The sequence below is a fragment of the Pempheris klunzingeri genome, chromosome 10, assembly GCF_042242105.1.
Source record: "Pempheris klunzingeri isolate RE-2024b chromosome 10, fPemKlu1.hap1, whole genome shotgun sequence".
Classification (NCBI taxonomy): domain Eukaryota; kingdom Metazoa; phylum Chordata; class Actinopteri; order Acropomatiformes; family Pempheridae; genus Pempheris; species Pempheris klunzingeri.
The window spans coordinates 4110700-4130843 of record NC_092021.1 but is presented as its reverse complement, the minus strand read 5'-3'; the positions used below and the strand labels follow the sequence as shown (position 1 = coordinate 4130843).

Here is a 20144-nt window from a genome sequence, read left to right as displayed (position 1 = left end):
TACTTTCTACAGGGGGCGTGTGTTGTTCAGCCGATGACGCCAATTGCGCGCGACAAAACATGGCTGTCCGCGTGGGCTACTGTCGCATGATACACAGAAATCAGCCATGGCTGCTGTGGACTTCTGTGGCAAATGGTTTGCCTTCACCTGCGACAAGAAGCTGATAGCAATTCACACCAAACAAACCAGGTCGGACACACACTGAATGCTTTATTACTTTAAATGCGCTGTGCTACTATTGAAGGCGATAGGCGAAGTGCTAACCCCCCCACCGGCAGGTAGTATTGCTGTCAGCAGTGTTAGCTAGCTACATTTGGAAACGTGTGAGCAAATGTTGTAGCATCTGTGTGACAGTATGACCCTCATCATCATCTACACAGTGATGTAGTAATTTGAAACTTTTTCTCAGTACTTTACTACTACTACAGTACTGTGAAAGCTAGTATGGTGTGTTTGAAAACTCTGTAGGGCTGGATCATTGGATGAACTTTTTTCCAATGCCATACCTCAAGAAATATACACATAGCTTCCAGACTCCTTTTTCATGTAGAAAAAAGCCACATGTTCTTAAATGTTGCCGAATCACAAGTAGCTGTACAAGAAATCTCTCTAGAAACTATGATTTATATCATTAATCGTCTTATTTGGTGTAGAAATGATTACTTAGGAAAATAATCTAATTATTTTCATAATTGATATTGATAATTCCTTTTCAGTCAAAGCATCAACATTCTCTGATTGGAAGGTTTTCCAATGCAAGTATTTGTAGCATTTCTATAATACTGTAAAATGAATTTGGAATGTTCATTGGACAACACGATGTTGAATTTCAGCACTGAATCACATTTCCCTCAGCTCTAAATGATGTCTTCAAATGTTTAATTTGCCGGACCCACAGTTCAAGTGCTAAAGATATTTAGTCTGCTGGTTTAAAACTGAAAAACTCAGCAAATCCAGACATTTGAGAAGCTGGAACCAGAGACGTTTTTGCTCAAGAACTTCAAAATATCAAAATTGCTGATCAATTTTGTGTTCTTTGACCAATCATTGTATTGACTGATCACATCAGCTGTACTTCTGAGAATTTCATAGAAAGCTGAAATACAATAATACCACTTTTGAGCCATAACACCTGAACTGTAAGTGCCTGTACAACTAAGCAGCAATTTATGTATTTATTTACATTTTTACAGGTCTCACAGAGATAGGACAAAATGTTATTATGCACTAATTTTCCAAGGGTTCCCAGAGGAGAGGCCTATTTATTGGAATGAGTGGTAGTTGTATACCAACAGGGTTTCTTTCCCATGTTATTGAAAGCTACAGGTGAACTGGGCTGGGCTCATACCAAACTAGATGAATGATAGATGAATAAAAACTCAATATGAAATTAGCACCGTGCAACAACTCATCTAAATTGAATACATTATCTCTTCTGTTCTCTATTGCAGAGAACCATTTGTGTTTGACTGCAGCACTGCAGAGAGGAAGCCAAAGAATGCGAAGGATGATAACAGCAGGTAAAAACGGGCAGATGCCTCCTTGGTTGTCAAGTAAGTCTATGTTTTGCAAAGGAGGCAACCTGGTGTATTTTTGGTGAGACTTCCTCTTATGGATGAAGGAATGATTAAAATATTTATTTTTGTGGATTTTACTTATCAAAAAAACAGGCGTCACCATTAATGAAAAATGAAAAAGCTGACATGTAAGAATGCATTGAAAAAGTAAATAAATCCATAATTTTCTACTCTCTAAAATAGAATTATGAAAGCAGATGTAAAAAACATGGAAAGATTATGTGTACTTGGAAAATATATATATATCTTTTTGACAGCTGTAGCTTGTTTCCTCAGTGATGGTGGCGCCTCAGAGGAAACAGGAAGTGACAAAATCCTTGCCTTCACCGTGTCTCCATCTGGAAAGCTGGCGGTCCTGACTGATGACAACAAGAGATTGGTCCTGTTCCACTGTGAGCCTTCATGGCAGTGTGTCAGCACCAGGTACGTACCTACCTACTTACAGTCCATCCTCCATTCACAGCAGCTTCATGTCCACTACAGATCAGGATGCAAGGTGCGGACTGACAGATGTGTTGATAAAATGTGTGTGTGTGTGTGTTACGCAGGTTTGTGGTGAGGAGGTGCACATCCCTGCTCTTCAGTCAGGCCGAGGACGAGCTCCTGGTGGCTGACAAATCAGGAGATGTGTACTCCTTCTCGGTGGTGGAGCCTCAGAGGGAGGGCGAGCTGAGGATGGGCCACCTGTCCATGTTACTGTCAATAGTAAGGAACATTATCAACGCTGCTGTAGTCTGTAGGATTTATAACAATATTCATCAATATGTGCAAATATTTAAAGACTCACATTCAAATTTCATGAGGCACATTAATCTTTATTTTTTTGTCAAAGAATTCTCATCAGTTTTCTCATTATATCAGAGTTATTAAAGATGTCAGTAACTATTTTGTATGATGTGTCACGGCCATGAAAGTCGGTGATTATAGCTGCTCCAAGTGGCCATCGGGGGAAAAATGGCCCCTTATATGGAATAATAACATTGCCAGCTTTTATACTAAATGGAAAGGAGTTAAGTAATATTAGAAATATGTCTTTTAATAAAAAGGGTAAGGCCTATACATAATTCACTAAAAAAAAATCCCACTCTGACATGGACAACAAAAGACAGGATTTTGTCTTCAGTTTTATCAAAACATGAAGAATATTCAGGTAGATTTTTAACTGACAGAAAAATCTCTGTTAACTCTACTTGAAATCCTGAGCATAGCAATGTGGGCGTTTTTAAATAATCAGAAAAAGAAGCTCATGTTAGCGACTCTCTTCGCATTGGCTCACAGACCTGGGCTCCCCAGATGTGAGGCCCACAGTTGGACAAGAATGAACTCTTTCATACTGACGTTCATCTGCTTTATTACATTCTAAGCACTACTCTGATGTTTCAAACATTTTAATAGATCACAGTGTCCCCAGTTCAACTTCTGCTGGGGGCATTTATTGCATTCAATTCCACATCTCTCGACCACCCTCCTGATATCTCTCTATGCTGTGCTGATGGCATACTTATCCTCTCCTGAAGTTGTCTTGCCTCTGAATGATCGCCGCCTTTTGCTGTCTTGCAGACCACGTCACCAGACAACAAGTACATCATCACAGCCGACCGCGATGAGAAGATTAGAGTGAGCCACCTCAGGTCTCCATACAACATCCAGTCCTTCTGCCTGGGACATCAACAGTAAGTAACTGGACCCCAAGGGGAAAATGCCCTGAAGTGTGTGTGAGTGAGTGAGAGAGTGAGTGAGAGAGTGAGTGAGAGAGAGAGTGAGTGAGAGAGAGAGAGAGAGAGAGCTTTGTTTTAATCCTGACTGTTCCTGTGTGTTTGTCCTTCTTTCTCCCAGGTTTGTCAGTGCTCTGCTGGTCCCGTCAGGTCATCCACGCTGGCTGCTGTCTGGATCAGGGGTATGTGTGATTCTTCGACTCCACCTGCTAAATGATTTTTGTAGTGGAACCGTTGTGGTACCTGCTACTTTGCCACTAAATCTAATTAGAAGAAACAACGAGGAATCATCAGACGTTTGGAAAAGATTGGCAGGTTATTCAGCATCTGCAAAAGTGCACTTAGTCCTGAACCGTGAGCGACACTCTTCACATCGGCTCACTGACCTGGGATCCACAAATGTGAGGCCCACGGTTGGACCCTTTTTCTCAGTACGTTCATGTATGGTATTGAGTGCAGGTCGCACTCAGTCCTGAACGTGTTTTTGTTCTCTGCTCAGGAGCTTCAAAAGCTTCTCGAGATCTTTTACAAAGACCTGGTAAAGTACAGAAAAAAAGATTTTACACATCCTCATAAGATTGGGAGTATAGTTGTGTTGTGTTCTCCCACATCTCACCATTTACTATATTTGTGTCACATATGCAGTCTTCATCTTTGCAGAGAGGTGAAACATTTTCTGATCACCAAATTCTTCTGCGCATCGAAGCTTTGACCGCTCAGTGTCACAGCTGAGGCAGAGGTCTCATCAGGGACATAATACCACTGTGCAGCTGAGTTTCACTGTAATGCCAAGTGTGTCTGTGTCTGTCAGGACGGGACTGTGAAGCTATGGGAGTATGAGTCTGGCCGTAAGCTGCAGAGCTGGGACCTCACAGAGCTCGGAGAGACACCAAGCTCTGAAGCTGACAAACAGAAGGTATGTTACCCTACACCACTGCAAAAACTGATGACTTTGATGATCCCCTGACTTTTCACCTGGTGCTACCATGTGGTTGACGCTTTTGTGTTCTACTGAAATATTAGAACAACTATTGTCCAGATTGAAGGTTGGTTCAGATATGGTCCATGGTGTTGTTAGAGGATGAACCCCACTGGTTTGGTGATCCTCTCGCCTTTTCTCCAACTCCACTTTGAGGTTGAGATTTATGGTTTTCAGTGAAATGTCTTGGCAACGACTCTGATACGGACATTTGTGTTCCATTCTAGGTGAATTGTAATGACTTTGATCATCTAGCACATGTTAGCATTTAGCTCCCAAGTCCACTGTGCAAGTGCAAGTGCACAGCCACAGTGAGCTGCTAACATGGCTATAGACTCTTCGTCTTTTTAACTTCTCTATATGTGTCTATGCATGTGTCTGAAATTAGCACACACCACCCTTCAATTGTGGGTATATTTTTGACAGTGGCAGCTAACATCTCTCAGCCCACTCAACATTTTGGCAGACAGAGAATTGCAAGACACAACAGAGACACTTTTTATTGGGGTAGTTAGTCTATAAATGTAAAGTTGCTCCGGATTGCATGAAGCAATGCTATTGTTGTTTTGATTGACAGTCAAAGTTCACTGAATTCTAACCAGTAACCATCAATAAAAAGATGTGTACATGCATATATATATATATACACACACCCATTCATTACTATGGAAACCTCACCAGTTATTTCACATATCAATATCGTCTGACAGGTTTACTATCGGTGGGGTTCTCCAAACAGCAGATCTGTGAGGAGACTAACACCCTCAAACTAATACACGAAACAAACAGCTATGTCATATTTCCATCTAGTTTTCTATCTATTTTGTGTTTCACCGTGTGTGGGAGCAGGGAAACCTCTGAAACATGCATGCAGAGGGATCAGGATCAGGAAACTCTGGTATGATGGTTTTCTGATTGGAGAATTGGCGCCACCTGCTGCTTTTCTCCATGACTCAATAATCACAACACGGTGAAGGATTAAAACATTCAGTCACGCTTTGGTTTGCTTCTGGTTAAACTTTACAATACATTTGGAAATGTGGTCACAGTGGCTTCACTTGTCCTATATTATGAAACTGTAAATGAGATGGAGAGGGAAAAACTGACAGTTCTACAATCATTATCCATGTAATGCCTTTTATGTTTCCTATCTACAGTATATAAAACACTCAGCAACAGCATTCTTTACAATAAAGGATGTCAAAATGATGTACTATAAATGTTATTCCTTCAATCAGCAACAGCAGCCGATACATTAAAAGAAAGAACACCGGTCCGCCACAGTGGCAGGTTTTTATGGACAGTGTTTCCTTGCTAAGCTGTGGTGGAGAGATGGTCACATGGGTCACACACACGTACTGTAACTCAAAGCCTCTCTGTCTATACATTTCTGTCCATGTGGACGGCTACATCAGCTTCGGCATTCAAACAGTGACTTTTACATTGTAACCTTGTGGAAGGGTTTAGTCCCAGTCTGTAAACTGGCTTTCAGATTGTATGTCAACAGTTGAAGGGATTATTGATGGATTGGCTTTTCTTCCACCTATATCAACATGATTATGACTAACTAACTATCAGAACCAAGATGTTATAAAACCCCCTAGAATCTGAACAGCAGGTGGACATGCTGTATGTCAGTAACTCATACATTTTAAATCCTTATTGTCTCTTCTCCATGGATCTGACACTCTGTCTTCCATATGCTCCGTAAGAGTAGTTAAGCTCATGGATATGATTTGGATTGTGATATTAAAGATAAGATGATTATATTATGAGGAGCTGTGATTTTGTGGCAGCAGCATAGACACACAGGGAGACACTGTTTGAATGGAGGAGACTCTGCTAGTAAATACATGCTTTTAATGTTTACACATTTTAAATAAAATGGTCTTTTATACATGTTTATTCATGGAACTTTAACTGTATTGCTTGCAAAAAGCTGTATAATATCCGTAGGCTCGTCTTTGGCACCTCTAGTAAAACCCTTAATATCTCCAAATACATTTTTCTTCGACACCAACACTAAGTTGTCCATGCCGGTATTTCACTGTGCTGTGACGTCATTCCCCCCCCAACGCTGTTCTACTCCTGCCACCCCCTGGTGATCAGATCGATTTTGAGTAACCACAACTGGACGATGTAAAAATAGAAATGATTGGCCAACCCTTGTACGGAGGAGAGGAATGATGATGGTGACCAGTAACTCTCTGAACATGCCTATGATATCTGAGTATTCTGCTATATAAAAAATATCATTTAATTTTAAGAGATCACTAAAATAAATTCAAAGCCTCATTCAGGCTTTCAATGGTCATAAGTTTGTTGAGAATTATATGATCAAACTGTTCACTATTTGATCTTCTGCAGAACAAAACGATGTGAAACAGAAATACATACCAATAGTTTAACCTCACTTGTGATTCAAAGGGGACATTCTGCTGTAATATGTTTTGTGTGTCTAGAGACCCTCAAACTATGAGAGAAGCCCATCCTGTCCTCTGTCTCTCACTAAATGTTTAGATTTCCCCACTCTTGACGTTGTCACTTCACAGGAAACAGTGCTTGGTGGCACCAATGTAATTTGGGACTTTGATACCCAACCCCACTAATGCTGCTGCTGCAAACCAAGACTGTTGTGTATTAATGACCAGTGTAAAGACAGGCGGTAAAAATCTCTTATTTTGTAAAATGACCAGTAACTTGTGATGACGCTGCCACTCTGTCTGTCTTTGTTTTATTTCCCAGAAGACGACTGTGTGCCGCATCATCAGCTCGCCTGATGCTCACCATATAGCTGTGCAGTGTGAAAGGTGAGTGGGCTATTTTAATCAGTGGATGTGATACTACAACTTTATAACTGCACAAGACTCATTATACTATCTACTACCCCCCCCCCCCCATTGGCTCCTGTGCAGCTTAATACAATATTAACAATATACAAATATAATTAAATCAAATTAATTAAGTGATTCATTAATTAATTATCTGATGCTGCTCATGTGGGGATTCTTGAATCCTTAATTTTGAATTCCTGAATCGTTGGTTCTCTCTCTTAATTAAAGAGTTTGGTCTAGAGCTGCTCTTTATGGAAAGCAAACACTGTTACAAATTGGCGCTGTATAAATAAAGATTGATTGACTGATTGATTAAAAATATTTTAGGGATAGAATGAATTCAAGAAGGAGTTTAAAAAAGATAAAATCCAAACCTAACAACCAATCAGAAACTTTACTGTGTGGACCTGCTCTTGCATTTAGTGTCTCCCAGTTTTTGTTAAATTCCAACCCTTTTTCCTCTTGTCTGCTGTAAACAGGAACCCCCACAGGAAGCTGTTTCACATGACAGTGTCATGTTCATGTTGTCAAGTTCAGCTGGCTTGAAGCTATTTTTGCATCCAATCGTTAAATGTATTTTTGTACTAATAGAAGCTCAAGGTCACTCTGGAAGTCACTGGACTGTACATGCAAGTGACTCCTAAAGTAGGTCAGAGGGAAAGAGGAGCGCAGACCTGCCACTCAGAACTGGTCTCCTAAAAGAGTGATGATGAATCGGCTGATCCGTTCGATGTTTCCTGTGTCTCTTCAGAGTGTCCACAGTTCAGTTTTTTTCTCTGGACCAGGAGGGTGGTGAGAGGCTCGTGGCAAACAGCAGGCTGTCCCTGCCCCACTGTCCCCTGGACATGACCTTTGACCCGGAGGGTCGACTGTGGGTGCTGATGGACTCCAGTAATGCACCGCTCCAAATCTACACACACACACCAGACTCATGGAAGGTACAGTGTGATGCATTCATATAGATAATCTAGATTTCATAGTGTGTGTGTGTGTGTGTGTGTGTGTGTGTGTGTGTGTGTGTGTGTGTGTGTGTGTGTGTGTGTGTGTGTGTGTGTGTGTGTGTATATATAAATAAACTATCCACCAAGCTTAAAGGGACAGGAGCGTTCACAGTGACAGTAGGAGAAAAATGCATGTAAACAGATATATTCTATATTTTTGTACAATATCTATGGTGTAAACTCAGCCGGCTTGTTGGGGTTGCCATAGCAATGACTATGTTTTCATTAGATCATTCACAACCTCTGACAATTTCCTGTTTAATTAAGCTGTTATTTGTTAAAGACAATCTGGTGCTGCTCTTCAGTGGCGGAGAGACAAATGTGTGTTGACTGGTCGTCTTTAGGATTTTAAAACATTCTCCTTATGATTCCACCTGTGCCCTCTGCTGCTCCACCTAGTGTGAGCCAGAGAGCCCTGAGCTGAGCAGAGTGACTGAAGCCTTCAAGCCGCACTGGGAGACACTCGAGGGTGAGTCATCAATACACACACACACACACACACACACTCCACCACACGTCCGTGTGGCCTTCTGGTCTCCCTCTATTATCATCACCCTGCTCTCGCCCTCTGAACAGAAATAACTTGCAGTGTCACATGACCTCACCTTCCACAGACATCTTGTACCGCTGACTGGGGAAAAGTCCTGCAGCGGTTTTCTTCAGGATTATCTGTGTGACCAGTGACTCCTCTGTAATGATCTAATGAATGCAGCATGTGACACTGTGCACTGCGGTACGGCTGTTTTTACAGCAGACATTTTAACTTGTCATAGTAGGAAAAGCACCGGTGGTACTACTAACATTAATGCTGACCGTCCCAGTAAGCCATGTTAATGAGCCAATACCAGCACACAGAAACTAAAGTAGCTAAATGGAATCCAGCCCCGATTGATCAGATTATTTACACCAGAGCTTTTCCTGCTGTGACAAGTCAAAATGTCCTCCATGAAAAAGGCCCATTCTGATTGAGAGATGTGGCTGATGTTCTGACAGGCACCAACTATACAGCCTCATCTACAGCTGGGACTGCAGGCCATTCGTGAATGTATTATAGGAGCAGGGCCTGAAGATCCCTCCTAGTCAGTCCAATAAGAATTGCTCACCCGGCGCATACGCTGCTTCTGGGTTACTTCTAGGGGGACGCAGCCCGCTGGACATTGTGATGATGTCACTCAGGAAAAAAAGACTGTTCTGGGCTTGTACCAAGATTAAACCCCTACAGCTTAAAAAATACAATACGAAGAGAAAAAACTACCATAGTTATAGCTGGAGATATCCTGTCAGTCCTGTCACTTCTATAATGAAACTTTTTAGGCCATAACTCTTACTATGAAAATTCACTCAGTGGCAGTAAAATATTGGCAGTGCATCTGGTCATTATTACAGATTCCAACCCTTCATATTCTCACATGTTACATTTTAAAATGCCCATTTGTTTCTGCTTCAGGCGTGTTCACTGAAACATTACACAGTCACATCCTCGGGAAATAGAGATGGTCATTGCTCTCTAGTTTGGAAAAGGAACAAGTGAGGCGGAGGATGCTTTGTCTCATCATGACCAGAGTCATGAGGGGGAATGTCTGCACTAGGAAAACAGATCAGCATCTTCTAATGTGACATAACGTGAATGAACGCATACAATGATAAATAAAACAGTTACTTAAATACATGTCACATGGTAAATGTGACTTATTACCCCCCTCTGGGTGAGTGTAACAGTAGTCATGGTGCAAAGCATCATGAAACAATGCTATGCTCCAGAGACAAATTCAAATGGGGGGAAAAAACATAACCAGAGTGAATTTAAGAGCCAGATTTGACTGTTTCCTTGTGGACATGCAGTTAATAGCTTATAGCATACCTCTCCACCTTTTCCATTTTTCATGTGCACATGATTTCATAGACTGAAGTGTGACACCAACCTTTGCCTCCTCAACAGCCTCCGCAAGGACCAACAACCGCTTTGAGCATCTGTACAAGGTGAGCTTCGACAATGTGACGGCGTACATGCAGAAGAAGCAGGAGAGACTAGAGGAGCAGCAGGTGAAGAGGAAGATGTCCCAGGAAGCAAACGGCAGCAAGAAGGCCAAGAAGAATGGAACTCAGTCATTCACCTGACTGGACACTTTAAAAAGGGTGCTATGATTTCCTTTACGTATGATGATGCTTCGAATGATGAATCTGAGTTGAATGTGTGCATTTGATGAGGCACGTGGAGAGTGTGTGCTTTGCCACATGGCCTGTGCAGATTATTTTTTATGTTTGGCTAAAACTTCTGGCTGATTTTGAAAAATAAATGTTGAAGCTGGCATTAATCTGTGCCTTCTGTTTCCGCCCTCACCACCCTGATGATGTGCACCATGTGCCCTCTCCTCACATCGTGGATGTTCTTCACATCCAGCCACGTCAGTCTTTGATTTGCACGAGAACCAGCACATGGTCAAGGTCACTATCCACAACCGTGTAGCTGCTTTCAGGAAGGTTTAGAACCATGTTTCCTAGGTCTTTTCCACAGCTGACATCTTGGCTAGAAGGAGAAGCACAGCTCCTAATTAAAAACGATGGCTCTGTTTAATTCAAGTGTCTCAGTAAGCCGTGGCTGTGAGCCTGCAAACACCAGAGCTGTGTCCCTAATCCAGACTCCACACAGAGTGGAAAGGTGACAAACTCAAGTACAGAAACACAGACTAGGAAAAGATTTTTGAGCGTGTTGATAGATACTACTGTCCCACAATGCAATGCCTAAGGGGAATGGAGAAGCAGCTGACATCTACAAAAAGTATAAATAATTGCAAATGGTGGTGAAATAGCTTTAAGGACAACTCAAAAAATAATAACTACTGAATTTTTGAAGAGACTTTTCGCTACAATTCAAGTTCCTGCTTCAAGTTCAATTAGCGGTGTCATGTAAGGGCTGTTCCATAGAATTTCCATAGAACTGCAGCCCCCCCCTCAAACTAAAACACGGCCACACTGTGTTTGAGTGAAAAAATGGACTCGAACCACCATTACTGTATGTTTTTACCAATATTTTTAATATAGATGACACCCTCATAGAGTAGCCGTTCCTGAAAGCTGTTCCTTTCAATCATGATTTTCATCAGCAGATCTACAATCACATCATTATTACATAGCCTAATATTACAAATCACAAATTTGCCTTAAAGGGCTTCATAACCTGTCCAACGTAGGACAGCACCCTCCTTAGACCCTTGACTCACACAAAAAACATCTAATGAGGAATAGATTTTTAAAAAAAGGACTCATGAAAACCAACAGACGTAATAGATGTTTCATGTACAGAACAGACCATCGTAGTAAATTTACAGTTTGGACAGTCAGGATGACAAAATCATGGATTGTAAACATGTTTGAGGAAGAGGATGGAATTCCATTTGCTATGGTGATCATGTGATATGTTTGTCAAGAACTAAATGTGTTTTGAATTTTGCTGTTGAAACTATGCTTTTGTTAATTTTTGGGTCATGTTTGGTGGTAATGGTCTGTAAATGGTCTGTATTTGTGGAGCATCTTTCTAGTCATTTCAACTACTCAAAGCGCTTTACATGACATCCTCATTCACCCATCATTCATACAGGAGGAATCTAATTAGGAGGAGACTATTCTTTCACACACATTCACACACTGAAGCTGCTTCAGGAGCAAGTTGGGGTTCAGTGTCTTGCCCAAGGACACTTTGACATGCTGACTCGTAGGAGCTGGGGATCGAACCCCCGACCTTCTGATTGAGGGAAATGTTTTTTTTTCATACTAAATAATTGAGATCAAGGATATCTTAACAAAGTATGTGGAAAATTGAATGTCACACCCATACTGCCATGGGCAGTAAAGTGCTGTGATGTTAAACCTGGCTGCAGTGCCTCTCAGCCAAAAGAGCATTAACACTGATGTTGATCAGGTCTGGCTCACAGTCAGGAGCTCAGCCTTCCAATTTACCAATCTGACATGCACATTTAGAAAAAATGCTGCATGAATGCTGTGGAAACACAACCAAATCTAGAAACATTGCAAGTAACAAAGATAGAAACCGTTTCCAGGGGACACATCTGTGTGGTGTAAAACACGCTGTGAGGAACTACAGTACGTTCAGTGAGAATTCTCTGTAACTTGATCACTATGAGCGATCTCTGTTACTCTGCACATATTTATTTGACCCGTTTTTAATATAAAAGTATTAAGTAATGCAACTTGAAAGCCCTTTTAAAGTCAGTGAATATTGTGCTTATTCCTGAACAAATATTCACTTCATCAGATTAATTCAAACTGAGGCCTCTGAGTGTGTAGGGCTAGTGTGGTAACCCAGACTTGTTAACTGGGTATGATTATGCAGGACATGATATATACTCGTTAGATATTTACTCAGTATACAGTACACAGTACATACCCTCTCCTTCACTGATTTTTCTTTTATTATTCTCTACAATGCAGATTAATATTGAAGTCATGAGAACTATGAAGGAACACATATGGACTTGTGTAGTAAACCAACAGGTGTTAAACCAGAATATGTTTTAGATTTTAGATTCTTCAAAGTAGCCAGCTTTTGCTTTGATGACAGCTTTGCACTCTCTCGTCATTCTCTCAACCAGCCTCATGAGGTCGCCCATGTGAAGTAAACCACCAGTAAATGACCACATGTGGTCATTCTACATGGTTTACTTAACAACACCTAACAAGGTTAAAAGACGTAAAGAGGTGACATCAGGCCGTGTGCATGCTGACTGCTGTTGTAGTAAGATATCAAGGTCACCAACATCTTTTCCTTGTTGACTGCCTCCACTGCTTCCTGAAGATTTACATCACAATGAGGACCGTTACCGGAGAGGAAGACCAGACCTCTGCTGCAGAGGATAAGCAGAGTGACCAGCCTCTGAAACTGCACCTCAGATTAGAGCCCACATAAATGCTTCACAGAGTTCAAGCAGCAGACACATCTGAGCATCAACTGTTCAGGGAGGTCAAACTGCTGCAAAGAGGCCACTACTGAGGAAGAACAACGAGAGGAAGAGAATTGCTTGGGCTAAGAAACGGACATTAGACCAGTGGAGATCTATACTTTGGTCTGATGAGTCCACATTTCTGAGCTCTTGTCTGCCAAAATTCGAATTAATTGTTCAAAATGTACCATTATTCAATACTTAACCAGCACGGCTACCACAGCATTCTGCAGAAGACATGCCGTCCCATCTGGTTTGCGTACCATCATATGGTTTTTCCAAACATACGATGACCCCAAACACACCTCCAGGCTATAAGATAAGACAGTGGACAGAGATATACACTTAAAAAGTACGTACAATTGAGGTGAAGATGAAGTATGAAAATAGGGACACGGGGGAATATAATAAAACAGGAGAATATAAAAAGTATTGCACATTAAGTGAGATCAATATTTTGTTCTAAATAAATATAGAGCGCAGAGTGAGGTGGTTCTGAATAAATGTGTTGCACATTGGTGTTTCAAGGATGATAGCTTTGCCAACATTCCCCCCCCCAGGCTCTTCATCACGTGGGATGTTCTGGGGGGGTGGAGTCTTAGGGACAGGTACCACGCACCCTCCCCAGCTTCAGGCTCGAGTTAAAGATGTGTTCCACAATCCCGCACAGCTGGCCCGCACAGGACTTCAGGAGCCTGGGGCTGATACCGTCTGGACCCGCAGCCTTCCTCCTCTTCATCTTCCTGAGCTATGTTGAGGCTATGGAGTTGGAATGCAGAATGAAGCAGCCAACAAGTGCTCGGCACGTCTGGGAACTCTTTCAAGACTGCTGGAAAGCCAGTCCAGGTGACGGCCTCATGCCTTCAATATGTTTCTACATTGTAGAAAATAATAAAAATGAAGAAGAGTGAAGGTGTGTCCAAACTTTTGACTGGTACTATGTATGAAGTAGAGAAAAGGCTAGGATATGTAAACCCTTAAACCTTTAAAGTGTCCGTGTTACAGATAAGACAATAAGTATTTTGTGGAACAATAATAGTCAGAGACATGAACAGGATTTTGTAATTAAAGAAATCCTTTAATTTTTGTAGGAAAGAGCAAAAGTCTTAACAACAAAGGAACTAAAAATATGTACAATCTGTAAAAAACAACACATTTCGAATATAAAAACATGTTAGATATGAATCTAAATAGTGTTCACTGAAGTAGTCTGTGCTTGTTAACATTTCCTGAAAAGAGCTTTGGATTGTCCGCCTGGTCCTTGAGTCCATTAGTAGGTTGTAACGTTGTCCCAGAGCTGCTGTCTCAAACCTCTCACTCCATCACTGTTCTGTGACGGACTGGAAATGTGCTTGATTTTCCCAGATCACACGTCCTGCAAATCCTCCGGGTTCAGCAGGCCAAAGTGAGGAGTGGACTGAGGGACGGAAAACTTCTCTGTCTGTAATGGACTTTTGTGTCTGACAAATCCAGTTTACTTAACGCCACACTGCTTCACTCTGGTGCTCCACGCTCACTGGTGCTGGAACACACAGGTTACATTCATGAAGAAACGTTAGCCTGGACAAACACCGATGGAAACACGTGAGAAAGTTCTTTTATTTCCTACCTTTTCAAAATGTTTTACTTCTTCTTCCCTCCCATGGTTAAGTTCTCGCTTTTCTTTTTCTGCACCTGAAGGGATCATTACTCGTCATCAGTCACGGTCTGCACCGAGGACAAATTGATTTACATCCACACACCTAGAGAAATCCTCCAACCTCATTCATGGCGTCATCAATCTGTTTGAGTTCTTCATATCGGTCTCTTGACTCTCTGAGTGGCTGCACCATCGCCTCCTCAATCTGTGGGAACAGCTGATACACACACACACACACATTATTTTGTGTTTATGTAACGTTCGCTGTACCTAAGCAGCAGCATGTGGAGGGAAAAGGGGGTTGTTTGAGGTACTTATCCATAGTTAGTATAGGGAGGAGTCATAGGTGTATTATGGCACAATAGCCCTTTCCTGAAGGGGAACTGAAGCCTTCGCTCTCTCATCTCTCTTTAACGCCACCACACTCCACTGACAACAACCACAGAACACGGGAGAGGGAGAGAGAGAGAGAGAGAGAGAGAGAGAGACTTCAGCTCTCCATCAGAAAGGTCTCACTGTTGCAAGGTAAAGCCTTGAAATGATTTAGAATATGGCGTACACTTAAGCTAAAGTGTTTTTTCAGCTGCCTCCATCGCAGCACTTACTGTCTGTTTCGGGCTGCTTACTTCTCTAAACTAGGGGCACCCCCCCCCCCATCTCCTGCAGGTTATATACTAACTGTGGACGAGGCCCAGTTTGTGGTTGAAGCCCTGATTTGTGCCGTGTCTGAAATCACTCCCTTGTTCACTCATTATCTACTCCCTTATAACAAAACAGTCAACATGCAGTTGTAGTGAACGCTGCTACAATACTTTGTTTCACTGTGGGAATATCTGAGGGCATTATATAGTTCATGAATTTCAGAATTCAGACGCTCAAAACAATGGCAGACTGTGAATAAACTGCATTATAGAATAAACAGACACAGTATTCAGACACCTTACTTACAAGTACGTTAGTATTAGATAAAGTCTTAAATTGTTAAGGCAAATCTAATGAAGTCTACATCTTTTCCAACAAAGGTCCTGAGGAGATGCAAAGTGGGATACGAGTTTTGAGGCGTCCAGGGTTGGATGGAAAAGATGGAAAAGAAACATTTTTGCCTCTCATTGTAATCATGTTCAAAACAACTTGTATCATTCTGCCCCTCATACACACACCAGGAACAAAACCTCCCACTTTACTTTGACCTTCATCATGGCTGTCATCACTGTTCTGCACACTCACCTTCATCACAGTCTCAAACATGGGGATGAGGACAAACTTGATGAAGCCAATCTGAGCCGTCGGCTTGGTAACCTTTTCTCTGTCCATGAACGGAGCCACGGGAAGACCCTCAGCCTTCTCCCTGTCGCTCTGAGCGGCACAGACAGACAGACAGACAGACGGACAGACAGACAGACAGACAGACAGACGGACAGACAGACGGACAGACAGACAGACAGACAGACAGACAGACAGACAGAGAACAGGGTGGTTTTCAATAACAGGAGGCAGAAATGCTGACTCTCTTTGCCCATTCATTGAAATGAATGAGGTTACCTTATAGAGCTTCAATTGGTGGTGAATAATAAAATAGGTTATGAACAACAGAGAATAGATGATAATAGATGAATAGTAAAAATGAATCATAGAGAACAAAAGTAGTAGAGTAGTTTCTCTTTTCCCTTTTCATACGGATCTTTTCTCATATATCACACCTCAGATATTTAGTCTCATCATTGCTAACAGATGGAGTGTGACCATGGCTACAGAACAAATGACCCCAAACACAAAAATCATTTCACTATGCTGAGTTTTGCTCTAAATTCTGTTTCTTAGATGTTTTCAACAGGCAGAAACTCACTTTACATGAAGAGTACAGATTCTGGAGGACGATGAACAACTTGAGTAAGTTCCTTTAGATCAGTCTTTGCATAAAATGGCTCTTTCCTGACTTTGATGGACTCACCTGCATGAAATACTCCTCCAGCAGACAATCAACCCAAGGCTCAGCCACCTCCATGGGCCGCAGCTCGTTGGAGATGTCACAGCACTTGATCAGCACCATCTTCAGCTGCACAGGGTCCGAGGGCAAAGGTCACCATGAACACAGCTTTACTATTCAACACTGCTAAGCGTTGCCATTTGAGATTAAATGAAATAACTTTGCAGCTACTTTTCACTGCATTATTATTGCTGCATAAGTGTGTAATCCATGTAGTGTTGCTGATGCAGAGAGACAGTCTGTCAGTCTGTATAACTTCATAGAAGTGGAAGTATTCTTACACAGGTGACGTGCTCCTCATCTGAGTAGTCGAAATTGTCCACTTTCTGCTTGAAGGAGTCCAGGATCTCACCGTGTCGAGCCATGTCTGTGGCCAAGATCAGTGTGATGGTTCCCTGAGAGATGGAGCAAGGTGAAACAAGCCATCAAAAGTACAAGTGAAAAGGTCTTGAGAGGTTTTCCCCCGAGCATGTGGACAGTGCTGTTAATTGTGTAGGTGCTACTCATTGAGCACGAGGCAGGATACAACCTGGACAGACATCAACCATTCACACTCACACATGTGTATCAGTTCATGTGTACCCCTAATTCAGCCACAAGTATGTTATGTTGATGTTATTAGTGATGTTAAGCAGCACAGCGTTAGTGGGGTCAAGCTGTCAAGTCAAGTCAACTTTATTTCTAGAGCCCAATAACAATATAGCAGCATACAGCACTGTGTAAACTATGTGACTGGCATCTCAATTTCTTGGAGCTTATCAGCCGACATACACAGCAATACGATGTACCTGCAATAAGCTAATATCAGTCTATCATTCAGCGAGACGGACATGCAGTAATAACATACTTATGCATGATACAAAGACTTTCTGACTTCATAGGGGTCAAGGTTCAATCACTAGAAGAATCACCAGGAAGAATGAACTCAAATGTTGCTTGAATCACTAAAACAACATACAAAGAGAGGAAGAGCCAAGTGTTGAAAGAACCAAAAGATTTAATGCATGACCTTTGCCCCGTGAAGTTCTGCAGGCCCAATCACTATAAATTAGTAACACACACACACACACACACACACACGGCCCTACCTGTCTAATCTGTTTGAAGGCTTCAGGGTCAAAGTTGGAAAAGATGTTGCAGTCAGGCTGAGAGAAGATCTGGAAGGCCACAGCACAGTGGTGGTTCTCCAGGGGGGAAATGTCGTTGTAGCGGACAGCCAGCTCTGTTCTGGCATTGATCTGGTACCTGGAAAGATGTAAAGAACACAGGGACAAAGAGTAAAAAAAAGATGGCAGACAGGAGGATGCAGAGACGGGGGGAAGAGTTGACAGAAAGAAAGACAAGAATGGCAAAAAGAACAACAAAAGAAGGAAAGAAGAGAGGGAAGACGGGGATAAAATCAAAGGAGCCCAGGATGGATCAAGAAAAGGAGAAAGTAGGGGGAATGGAAAGAGAAAGAGAGGGAAGAGAAGTGTGTGTGTGTGTGTGTGTGTGTGTGTGTCTTTCTTACGTGTTGTTGAATCCAGGGTGATCGAGGTCATGACACACAGCAGCTGTCATGAGAATCAAGATGTCCACCTGAGTGAACTTCTCCTAAAAATGCACACACACATAAAAAATGCATCAATGACGTCTTTTACTAGAAGGTCATGTCCGTGTGTGTGTGTGTGTGTGTGTGTGTGTGTGTGTGTGTGAGAGTGACCTCGTTAGCACATCACTGGTGCAGACGCTTCCTAATCAGCCATTAGGCCTGTGATAATTAAACATCCAGTGAATGTCCCCAACAACAGAGAGAAGAGAGATGAGAGGAGGCTCCTCTTTTCCTTTTTCTCTCTCTTTATCCTTTTCATCACGCCCCAGTCCTCCTCCTCCCCCCCTCCTCCTCCCCCTCCCCCTCCTCCTCCTCCTCCTCCACCTCCTCCTCTCATTCTTTCTACCCTGAGCTTTTCCAAGCCCAGAGCTCAGCTCGTCCCCTCCACCTGTCCCATTACGACTAAAGAATGACTGCATGTATCAGTTTTAAATATCATTATACTTATTTTAATTTGACTTGATGGTGACCAGAAAACAAAGAGAATTAACAGAGAAAGAAGAACTCTTAAAGTCAAAGTTAAGCCTAAAGTCCACTGTAAATACACATCTTCAGATTATAATAAAGTCATGATGATACAGCTGGAACCCCTTAGGAGCAGTGTGCCTCTACGAGCTGATGCAGTGGTAGAATGGTGGTATTATGGGATTCATAATACTTCCATATGAATATGAAGAAATAAAACATACAGCATTAAAATATGATGTGAAGAGTTTAAGTAAGGAATATCATTACATAACTGAAATCCCACAGTTCATCAGCATAAGTGAAACTGAGAACAAAAATGTACTTTAAATTCAATCTAAAGTCACTCTAAAGTAATCCTTTTCTTCTTGAAATATTTTGCGAATACACTTGCGTTGGAAGAGCAGATTCATACCACTCCCATGTCTGTTTGCAAAATATGAAGCTACAGCCAGCTGGCAGTTAGCATGGTGACTTTATTCAAAGGATACAGAACATGTCTGGAAAGCTCACTTCTTAACATTCTATATCTGCAAATCTATTTATATCTAAAGACGGAAGTATAAAACTGACACATGATGGTTTCATGGGAGGCTTTTCCTGTTTCCTGTCTTTATGCTATGCTAAGCTAACTAGCTGATATTGATGGATCCTCTTAGCAAGAAAAAGATCGTGTATTTTCCAAAGATGTCTAGATTGAAGATCGTTTGTTTCAAGCTGGCTTCTCCGGTGATTTATTAATAGTTCTCATGACACTTACACATTTCAACATCTTGACCTTTAAACGCTGTGTTAAAATAACTCGGACCAATACATAGACCTAAAAATTTATATAAAATAAATAAATAAACAGACTACGTGGTAATAATGTACCAAATCAAAACAGCAACCAGGTCTCTGAGAGGCTGATTACCTGCAGGCTGCAGAGGCAAATCATGCTGTACATCATCTGGGTGACACAGAAACAGTGGCGGAAGTTGTGGAAGGGGTTGTTCTTGTAGTTATCATGAATACAAAGCTACACAGAGAGAGTGAAAGACAGAGAGACAGGAGGTCTGAGACATGCATGTATTATATCATACAAATCTCAGTAAGTATTTATCAGCTTTTGGGCGTAAAGGGGTTGAGAGACATTGTTCCAGTCTGAAGAATGAGAGGTTGCTGATGTTTCTTTTTTTTCATCAAAACTGTTTTTATTTGCAGATGGTATCGGGTGCAGGCCTTACCAGCCATCTCTTGAGTGTGATGGGGTTGATGTTGAAGTCTTTGACCAAGCCCAGGTCATGGTACATATGTTCCAGACAGCTCAGCATCTGGAAGAACAAAGGAACATATCAGCGATGTCTGTTTATAGTGAGTGATAGAGATATGATAAGGCTTTTTTATTGTCTTCTTTAG

General features: G+C 41.8%; 2 protein-coding genes across 5 annotated transcripts in view; one reads left to right on the top strand and one right to left on the bottom strand.

Annotated features, from left to right (window-relative positions):
• The first annotated feature begins 75 nt into the window (after positions 1 to 75).
• Positions 76 to 10421, top strand: wdr4 (WD repeat domain 4). The gene is made up of 11 exons (XM_070838155.1): positions 76 to 189; positions 1452 to 1520; positions 1854 to 2000; positions 2126 to 2282; positions 3138 to 3250; positions 3414 to 3474; positions 4104 to 4208; positions 7017 to 7081; positions 7857 to 8043; positions 8506 to 8575; positions 10046 to 10421. The coding sequence occupies exons 1-11, from the start codon at positions 107 to 109 to the stop codon at positions 10222 to 10224; spliced, it is 1236 nt and encodes a 411-aa protein (XP_070694256.1). The 5' UTR covers positions 76 to 106; the 3' UTR covers positions 10225 to 10421.
• A 3700-nt stretch (positions 10422 to 14121) lies between these two features.
• The window catches only part of pde9aa (phosphodiesterase 9aa), a 30682-nt gene continuing 24659 nt past the window's right edge, over positions 14122 to 20144 (bottom strand). For all 4 annotated transcript variants that reach the window (XM_070837879.1, XM_070837878.1, XM_070837881.1 and 1 more), the window contains exons 10-19: positions 19973 to 20059; positions 19660 to 19764; positions 18201 to 18283; positions 17779 to 17935; positions 16972 to 17085; positions 16655 to 16759; positions 15931 to 16059; positions 14825 to 14920; positions 14674 to 14738; positions 14122 to 14586 (exon numbers count right to left, since the gene is read on the bottom strand). In XM_070837879.1, the coding sequence (XP_070693980.1) occupies positions 14688 to 14738; positions 14825 to 14920; positions 15931 to 16059; positions 16655 to 16759; positions 16972 to 17085; positions 17779 to 17935; positions 18201 to 18283; positions 19660 to 19764; positions 19973 to 20059 (927 nt within the window). In that variant the 3' untranslated portion in view covers positions 14122 to 14586; positions 14674 to 14687. The remainder of the gene's footprint in view (positions 14587 to 14673; positions 14739 to 14824; positions 14921 to 15930; positions 16060 to 16654; positions 16760 to 16971; positions 17086 to 17778; positions 17936 to 18200; positions 18284 to 19659; positions 19765 to 19972; positions 20060 to 20144) is intronic.

What these genes read in the sequence shown, in the direction of transcription:
- wdr4 (XM_070838155.1), top strand. Translation starts at nt 107, where the DNA reads ATGGCTGCTGTGGACTTCTGTGGCAAATGGTTTGCCTTCACCTGCGAC. An exon ending in TGTCCATGTTACTGTCAATA is followed by an intron (nt 2,283 to 3,137) that starts GTAAGGAACATT and finishes GCTGTCTTGCAG; the next exon opens with ACCACGTCACCAGACAACAA. An exon ending in GGCTGCTGTCTGGATCAGGG is followed by an intron (nt 3,475 to 4,103) that starts GTATGTGTGATT and finishes TGTGTCTGTCAG; the next exon opens with GACGGGACTGTGAAGCTATG.